Source organism: Microtus ochrogaster, chromosome 7, assembly GCF_000317375.1.
Source record: "Microtus ochrogaster isolate Prairie Vole_2 chromosome 7, MicOch1.0, whole genome shotgun sequence".
Taxonomy (NCBI): Eukaryota; Metazoa; Chordata; class Mammalia; order Rodentia; family Cricetidae; genus Microtus; species Microtus ochrogaster.
Genome location: NC_022014.1, coordinates 33,526,172 through 33,535,879, shown reverse-complemented (window position 1 = coordinate 33,535,879; position 9,708 = coordinate 33,526,172). Strand labels below are relative to the sequence as shown.

General features: G+C 44.7%; 1 protein-coding gene across 1 annotated transcript in view; it reads right to left on the bottom strand.

Annotated features, from left to right (window-relative positions):
• The window catches only part of Myocd (myocardin), a 91,667-nt gene that overhangs the window by 15,835 nt on the left and 66,124 nt on the right, over window positions 1-9,708 (bottom strand). Inside the window, exons 7-9 of the mRNA XM_005349862.3 lie at window positions 6,923-7,048; window positions 2,969-3,222; window positions 2,116-2,269 (exon numbers count right to left, since the gene is read on the bottom strand). Of these exons, the coding sequence (XP_005349919.2) occupies window positions 2,116-2,269; window positions 2,969-3,222; window positions 6,923-7,048 (534 nt within the window). The remainder of the gene's footprint in view (window positions 1-2,115; window positions 2,270-2,968; window positions 3,223-6,922; window positions 7,049-9,708) is intronic.

The window sequence follows — 9,708 nt, the reverse complement described above, 5'->3', positions numbered from 1 at the left end:
CCACCACCACCACCATGTCCTTGACCTGTCCTAATTACTGTGACTGTCACCAACCAATGGTTCTGAGCTTTGATGCACAAAGGGAACCACCTTTGGGAACTCTCCTCTGCCTAATGCCACCAGCACTTCTAGACTATGTTTTCTCTGGTCTCTCCAGTCCTGCATGATCCAGGACTTTTATACTTTAATTACTTAGCTGCAAATAATAGCTTCATTAAGGTAAAGTAAAAATAAGGTTTGTCATCTGGCCATTACTGAGTACATAGTTTAGCTTCAGCAAGCACATCCACACTGCCATGCATCCCCAGAACATTTTCATTATTCCAGCTTCAAACGATGTCCACATTAAACAGTCATTCCTCATGGTCTTTCTGGGATGGGCCTGGTAACTTCTATTCTGCTTTCTATCTCTATGAATTTGCCTATTCAAGAGTGAGGTAAGACGGCTCATTGGGTATCTGAACAAGCACCTGGCTTGTTTCACTTAGCGTAACGTTTTCAGGTAAGAGGGCATCTTTTATCTGTGGAGGATTTTTGAGGAATGGAGGGGAGTGATAGCATGGCTCCAAAGAGTATTATTATTAGCTTAATGTCTCTGTCTGGGTGTGTGGATGTCAGACAGAAACAAGCTTCTTTGACCTGTAGAAGGGAATAGAGGAACTTTGATATCAGCATATAGCATGTATGTTTTTTTTTTGGAGCCTGTCCTGGAACTAGCTCTGTAGACCAGGCTGGTCTCGAACTCACAGAGATCCGCCTGCCTCTGCCTCCCAAGTGCTGGGAATAAAGGTGTGCGCCACCATCACCCGGCTTATAGCATGTATCTTATCGTCTCTTGGCCGCCATGGGATATCCTTCAATTTGTAATAACTGCTATCCTACCCCATATGATCATTTAACAAGCTGTCACATCAGGGCAAATGTTCCCTATTGAGGGTTAAGGACCCCCAGACCCTGAATTTCCTGTAAACAACTTGCTTTTCCTACGCTTGCAGCTGCTCTGAGCAAAACAACTTATTTTCCTGTGTTTGCAGCTGCTCTGAGCACGAGACCCTCAGGAGTTCTTGATGGCAGGGGAGTGGTTTCTGGTGGGTTTGGCTGAGGTGTGGCTAGTAGTTAAGGATCCCTATATAAGCTGCCCTGGAACACAACAAAGGGGGCATTCTTGTTTCAAGGATGACCCATGTCTCTGTCTCTGTCTCTGTCTGTATGTGTGTCAATCTCCAGGCCTTTGCCGGGCTGGCAAACTGTCCCATAGTGCAGGTGGTACACTCCAGGTGTAGTACTGTAGTACACATAGTACAGGCATGACAGGACAGTGGTCCACGTAGTAGCACGGATGCTACAAGTGGAGGCCCCAGTGAGTACCGTAGTACATGTAGTTCAGGCGCTACAGGACCATAGTACATATAGTAGTATGGACTTTACAGTTCCCAGATTTGGTAACATAAAGGAATAGATCATTGTTTTAAACTATATTGCTGATAGTGGGTTACCAACGTTGTTTCTTATTCAGTGAGGAAAAAAATCCTTACTTAACAGTATCTGTATTGGATAAAAAGAACCAAAACTACTGAATTTCCATTGGCATAGACAGCATTTTCTAATGGAAAGACTGCTTTAAAAATCAAAATCATTATGAAGAAATATAGTCACATTAGCTCTGTGGATTGTCCTTACATACAGGAAGAGTAATTCCCATGGTTTCTATTTTTCCTATTTCACCAGAGATTGCCAAAGGTTCATCATGAAATTGATATTGCTTTAAAACATTCTGGAAGCTTTATAAGCTGCATGTCTCTACTCTATGCTAAGCTATGCCCTGGCAGACTTGTAGTAACCTATTTATGGTAACGAGGAGTCTAAGGTGCAGAAAAGAGCAGATTCGAGCTTGAACAGCCTGGGGAGGCTGAGGCAGGACCTATAGGTTTAGGTTTGACCTCTGTACCATAAATCCTGCAACACCCTCGGGTGTATCGCACACTCTCTTCCTCTTCTACTTTTTTGCTCAAGATGTCAGGAGGAAAAGATGCTAGTGACAATATATCTCTGTCTCTGAGGTTTTTTGTTTGTTTTTAAGAAAAGAAGGAAAAAAAATTAGATCAAATTGCATACCTTGAGATCATCCAGGTTTGCTGGAAGGGGGCCTGGTTTGAGAGAAGAGACACCAGTTTGTCCAGACAGACTGCTTTTGACAGGGGACAGAGGAGTATTACTCAACGGTGTTGAGGAGGAATTCGGATTTCTGACCATCTGTTCATTAGGTTCTCTGAAAAACAAAAAGTCACTTATAATACGATCAGACCTGTGTGTGGGAGCTTGGGTCAAGTCACAGAGTAATAGCTGACAGCAGCCAGGCAGGTAACAAATCAGCAGACAAGGATGGGAACTGCCAAAAATCTCCCAGCTTCCTTTCGAGGACCCAGAATTGAGCGATGAGGACTGTGGCATAGCGGAGTCCACCCGTGACCTCACTGAGATGCTCTTCTAGAGGCCTGAGCATGTCATAGGAATCTTGATCAATGCTCAACTTTGGATATATTTGAAACTGTGACCCGAGGGTGGCCAAAGACAGGTGAAACAATCCTCACGCTAACTGTATGCGTGAGAATGATGTCCACCTGGAATATGAATAGAGCCTAGCAATGCAGGTGCATGGCCTGGGCTCAATCTTGAAAGCTGTCCCTCCACTCTTTAGCAGTGAGCTCGAACTGCCAGCAAAGCCAGCCCCTTGTTCCCAGACATTCCACAGCTGAGTCTGGACATGCTAGGAGTTTTCCTCTTCTTCAGAGAACCTCCAGCCCCATGGTCCTGCAAATGTGTGCATGGTTTCTAAAGAGAGTCACACTTCAAACACGTCAGCCAAGGACATGATGCAATATAGGATACACTGGTCCCAAACAGCCGACCCTGCAGGTCTCACACAGAGAAGCCATCTTCCGCCTCTACCCCAGGTGGCTGTACTCACTTGAGGTGGGTTTGGTGTATCCCAGGGTAGTTGAACCGCTGCTGTTGCTGCTGCTGCTGCTGGCTGAGGATCTGCAGCTGCAGGAAGAGCTGCTGTTGCTGCAGCAGCCGGGCATAGGCGGAGTCCATGGGTGGGGGGGACTTCTCTGCCTTCTGGTCTGGAGGGATGTACTGGTGGTATTTAAGCTTCTTCACCTTCGGTTTGGGGTCCTTGGGCTTTTTGTGGCGGTTCTTACTATCACCCAAAGACTTGGACTGTAAAGAAAAGGGAGGCATGTCCTGGGTTTTAGGTGATGATGGTGAGGAGTGTTTTTCTCAAATCCTAGAAATACAGCAAAGGCAGAATGCGTAGTTCCCAGTGTAGCAGCTGAAGTGATCTGCGGTGAAATCCTTACCCTTACTGCACATGGACACCTGACGTCATACAAGGGGCTCTTGGAGCTTTCCTGCAGCCCAACAGAAGCCTGAACTCCAATGGCTTATGTAAAACCTACAGATAGCTTAGCACTCTGATTTGGGGACCACTCATGACAGTATCTACAAATACTTCAAGTTAAACACACGGTAATCTGACTTGTTCCATGGGCTCTGATGAAGCTAACATTGTCTCTACAGATCCAGAACATGGTTCTCAAACCTAAACAGACCTTGCCTTCTTCCCCTCACCTTTATCAAATGCCCACGCACTGGCCTGAAGCCACACCCTCTGAAATATAGACTTTTCAGTACGGGGAGTCACGCTCTACACTATGATCTGCACACTGTGAGGGGAGTTAAGGGCACAACTTTGGGGATATGACACAATTATGTAAGTTTAATATATCTAAATCTCATCATGTATAAGATGAAGAAAATGGCTGGACAGTGGTGGTGCACGCCTTTAATCCTAACACTTAGGAGGCAGAGGCAGGTGGATTGCTGTGAGTTCAAGGCGAGCCTGGTCTATGAGAGCTAGTTTCAGGACAGGCTCCAAAACTACAGAGAAACCCTGTCTTGAAAAACAAAGAAACAAAACAAAGCAGAACAAAAAAAGAAAATGTTACTTAATTTGCATCTTAGTGTTCAATATAAGGACCATAAAAAGGTCATCATAGGAGCCGGCTTAGTAGGTAGGTAAAGGCACTCCCTGCCAAGCCTTGAGTTTCATTCCAAGAATCCAGAATGGTGGAAGAACTGACTTCCACTAGCTGTCTTCTGACCTCCACATATATGTTGTGGTATGCTATGTGTGCATATATTGTGGTATATACCCATCTATACCAGACACACACACACACACACACACACACACACACACACACACACACTACTAGTTGTGGGATGGTTTTTGTTGTTAAGATCATAAAAGTAACAAGTGTCCTTTTGATGGATTATTCTATAGATAGCCTTCTCTGGAAACCAAAAGCCCTTCCTATATTAGGACGCAATAAGTCATTGAGTAGAATAAAAATTCAAACCTGTTTTTATTACAGGTGGTTGAAAGGAAAAGGGATCATGGGTGTCAAATTGGAAAGAAAGTGTAGTACCACTATTGTACAGAAGAGGGAGCTCCTGAATAGCTGGCGGACACAGTCTCCGGCAGCAGCCTCCAGCCTTCAACCACAAAAAGCGCATTTGAGTGTGACCTCCAAGTAGCCTACAGAGTTCTTTACTCTCTGACTCAGACATCCTCTCGCTGCAGACACTTTTGTCTTGTCTTTTTTCTTTTTTTGAGTCTCCCTCTTGGAGACTAATGAATAAAGATTGAAAGTATTTCTGAGTCTGGTGGCTTTATATTTCCCTACTCCAGAATTGATTGGCATCCCGGTAAATTAATCATATTTCTGCACCGGGTGAGTTTCTGCAGGATCTGGTGACCGGCTCCCTCCAGCTCAGCTGCTGTTCAAGCCTCATCCCCTCAGACTTGCTTTGTCTTGTTGCTGACTCAAGGGACCTGAAGATGCTTTTGTTCCCCTATATTACCTTAGCATGGGTACAAGAACATTCCAGAAACTAGTGTGTGGCAAATATTACTGACCTAACACACCTGTATGGTTTCATTCTTTTGCAATCACAGGGGATACTCGAGCTCTGTTCAGTTGTGTGTTTGTTTTTCTCTCTACACCTCCCAGAACACAGAAGGCACCACATGCGTTCTCCTAAAGGGAAATCAGTGGTGGATCCACTGTGGTGTTCCAGTGCCAGGCTAGGGTTCATCAGTGGCTAGACATGGCAAGACTTCCTAATGTAGCACTGATTCAAACACACACACACACAGACACACACACATGCACATGTGCACGTGCACACACACACACCTTTACCAAATACCATGCACCCCAGCAGAGCATACCAATGTGCCGGTGATCCTCTGAAAGGTGACACTCAGTCCCATGGAGGCCACAGGACACAGTTCCACATCCCAGCTCCTGGCTCTCCTCTCCGGCTAGGCATACACATTTCCTCCCCTTCAGCTTGCTGTAACCCGCAGCCACCCTTCTGTCTGACTCCAGCTCGCCGTCAAAGCTGGCTCCAACTTGGGAAGCTTTGCGTGCCCTCCTCACTCAGCATGTTGAGGGTACAGGCCAACGGTCACATTGCCTACTGAGGGAGCGAGGAAGTTCCCCTGCCTAGGCTACCGACTGCCTGGTCAGGGGATCCTCTTTAATTACTGTGCTAAAAAGCAAGGGACATTTTATACATTCACAGTTTTGTGTGAGCATCATCTCTATCCAATTCTATTAAATTCCCATGGCTCCCAAATGAATGTGTTACCACTAAACAATCACTCCACACTCTCGGCTCTCCCCAACTCCCACAGCTCCAATCGCCATCTTGTTAAATGTGATTATTTTGGACATTGTATACATGAGACATAGATGAATGTATTTTGATTCAAACTTTTTGTGCTTGACATATGTTTTCAGAAGTCATTCTGTGGCAGGTGCCAGATAGCATCCTTTTTATTTATGGCTGAATAATATTCAATGGGATGGCTATATCATGACTTTATTCACCCATCAGTTGATGGGCATTTGGGTTGGTTCAAATTTGTAAAAATGGCTAATGGTATTGCTTTCAAGATTCAAGGACTTATATTTAGTTCTTTCAAGTGTATGCCTAGGAGTGAAATTGCTGGACCACATGATAAATTTATGTTTAATTCACCAAGGAAATGACAACCTCCCCATGAGGTTTAGCATTTTATGTTCAGGCCTGTAGAGTGTGGGGCTTCCAGCGTAGCTACATCTTCATCAATATTTGTCATTTCCACATTGTTTTGATGGATGCTATCCTAGTGCACACGGAAAGGCATTTCATTGGGTTTCACTTTGCACCTCCAGAAAGACTGATAGCAGTGAGAACGCTTTCATGTGCTTCCTGAAAACTTATGTGTCTCTAGAGAGGTACCTGCCAGTCCCTTCTCTGTATGGCTTTCATTCTTACACGGGACACTGCTGTGGTTGATGATGGCCTGAAGACCCAGCTAGACTAGATGAAGGTGCAATGTAGAGAGCTCTTACAATGCCCAAGGCTTCAGTGCTGCTCCCTTCATGTAAATACAGCTGCTCCAGATGTGTTTTATGGCCCCTACCAGTCCTGTGTGCACTGCAGTCAGCTGTGGCTTTCCTCGGCGTGAGTTTGGGAAATCTTCATTTTTTTTAATTTTTTTTTTTTTATTTTGTGCTGTGTCACTCACTATCCTATTTCTTTCCCCTTTGAGTGCTAAGATTACAGGAATTTACCACCTTGCTTGGCTAATGAAATCCCAGACAGGTACCTGACTGGCTGAACTATATTTCCAAAGTGATGCATACATACAGGCTTCCCCAATGCTGAGAGTACAGTGCCTGAAATTGGGTGTGGTTCCTCGTGACCCTCCTCATGCCCACAGGACAGACTCGAAAAGCCCTGCTCTTCATGGTTTCAGGGAGCCTGGCCTCAGGCAGAGGCTGGGGGCTAGACCGGTTCATACCTTTACAGCAGCATGCACAGGGAGAGGGGTGCTGAGGGGGCCGAGCCCCTGCTTCCCGGAGTCCGACTGGTTGCTTGCCTGAGAGGCTGCATCATTCTTGTTGCTTTCTGAGCCAGGAGCAAGATCCTGAAATCCAAACTGTAGTGTTACTAGGGCACAAGGATGGGAGGTGTTGCGTCACTCAGTGGAAAATCTGCTGTTTTCACCCTGACTTTCTGTCCTGCTAACATCAGGGGTGCCCTACAGGAGGCCATCCCAATCTGTCACATACCCAGGGTACCACTGAGAGATAAATGGGCAATCTCAGCACCAATCCCAGAAAATGGGTGTACTTCTGACTTTATCTGGACAAACTGGGACATCTGGTCACCCTGAAGAAGAATTTTTAAAAATAAGACTGAGAAAGAAAGAAATAGGGGAGAGTGGAGTAAAAGTTCTGAGAAAGAAAAGAACAAGCAAAATGGGGAAAGGGGTATGTGTGCGTAAGTATGAATAATACCTAAGTAGGTGTGCAAATATGTGTGTAAAGATAGAACTACATATACATATTTCCGTGTATAGGAAAGTTTGTATGTGTGCATATCATATATGTATATAGATAAAATTATGAATGTGTCTCAGTGTGTAGGAATATATGGGAATGTATGCATGTGTATTTGTAAATGTACATGTCTCTTTGTTGGGCATATATGTGTGCATACATGTACACACATGTCTCTGTGTATATGCATATGCACATGTCTTTGTGAATATACGCATGCATATATGTGTGTGTGCAGTAATAAGTATGAGCACGTTCCTGGGCATATGCATGCATTCATGCCTGCATGTATGTGTATAGGCATGCTGATTAAATATGTATATATATGCATGATCATGCACAGACACACTTATGTATGTATGTGTTGACAATATGTATGCAGGTTCATACTTGTGTATGTGCATATGTCAGGATATAAATATATAAATATCTGTGTGTATATCAGTACACATCTGAATGTATATGTGTGTCTGTTTTTATATCAATATATATTATAGCAGGTAAATATGAAAGGGGAAGAAATTGCCAGGATACAGGAAAAAGTTAATACATATGTGTGTGTTTGTGCATATGTATTTATGTATTAACATGGATCCATGTATTTGTGAGTGTCTCATAAAGAAGCATGTTTTTATGAGTGGTATGTGTCTGTCTACTGAGAGTTCCTTGAAAGGAATAATTTTCTTCTCTTCCTTTCCTATATTCCTAGGCTGTGACTCAACACAAAGGGCTGAGGGTTCGTACAGCTCTCCTGGGGGCCAGGACTGAGCTTCTCGGTTCTCCCCTGAACCCTGGCCTCTGTCACAAACCCATGGGCTGCTTTTCTCGCAGCCCAGCCTCAGTGTCCTTGTCTGTCAAACATGGCTGCCGAGAGAAAAGACACGCAGTCGCGCCTACGTTTTCTCTGCATTGCTCAGGGCTTCGCCCCTTCTTCCCACTTTGCTAGGGAGAAGCAGAAAAGAACTTGTCTTTTCCTCAAAACCATTCTTAAATGAGAAGCAGAGGAATTTGCTGTCAGAAGAATACGTGCGAGCCGGCTGAGAGACCGTTTGATGTTATCAAAGACGTTTGGCTGTGAAGAGGTTTGGCTCAAGCCTGGGCGTGCAGGGGAAGGGAGATACTTTGATGCTGAGCTCTTCAAGGAATGCACATTCAGCTCTGCCTCATACACCTCCCTTTCCCTCCCACTTCTTAGCATCTTTATGTTTGCTCTGATGGAGCGGAGATAGACATGATGGTGACCAGTGACCATCATGGTTTTGGGAAACTGGACCCTGAGTAAACAGTACTGCAAACTCCCCCCCCCCGGATGGACATTCCAGTAGAAAAATAACTTCAAATACAAGTTGAGCATCTCTAATCCAATATTCCAGTATCTGAAATGCTTCAAAATTTGAAACCTTTTGAGGCCTACAAGAAACCATGAGAAGAAAATGCCATAGCATAGAACTTAGCATCATGTAAAAAGTGATAAGAAGTACTATATAAAAATTTCATTTAGGCCATGGGTATGTATGCACATATAAGACAAAAATGAATTTTGTGTTTTGACTTGGATTCTATCCCCAAGACATATCATTATGAATAGATGCAAATAAATTCTAAATCGAAACACTTCTGGTCCCAAGCATTTTGGGTAAGAGATAGTCAAAGTAGATGTTTAATTCCAGTCCATGGAATAGTCCCTTGGTCACCAGGAAGAGTGAAGTCTTCTGAGAGGGGAGGGGGTGGCCTCTGTAACATTCTAGACAGGAGTGTTACAGAACCAGGGTCAAAATCACGACCACAACACGTGTCAATAGCGTGAACTCACCTTCCCCACTCTGTGCTCCCATCTGCCTCACAGACATCTCTTAGGGGGTCCAATGAGGCCATCATGTTTGGCTGAGGATAGTCCCCATCACATAGCTTCTTGAGATAGTGACATTCTGTGTGATCCTGGAATCCACACAGCTACCTAACCTTATGGAGCAATAGTTCCTTGTCTGTGGTCCTCGGCATCAGTAGTACTTATCTGTCAGGGACTGTGATCTCCTCTGAGGAGATATGAAGTGCCCAGTGTAGCCAGGGGCCCAGCCAGAGGCCCAGCCATAGTCAGCATCAGGGCAAGAGGTGTGGTTTATTAAACTCATTGTTATTCTTTTTTTTAAAGATTTATTTAGCCGGGCGGTGGTGGCACACGCCTTTAATCCCAGCACTCGGGAGGCAGAGGCAGGCGGATCTCTGTGAGTTCGAGACCAGCCTG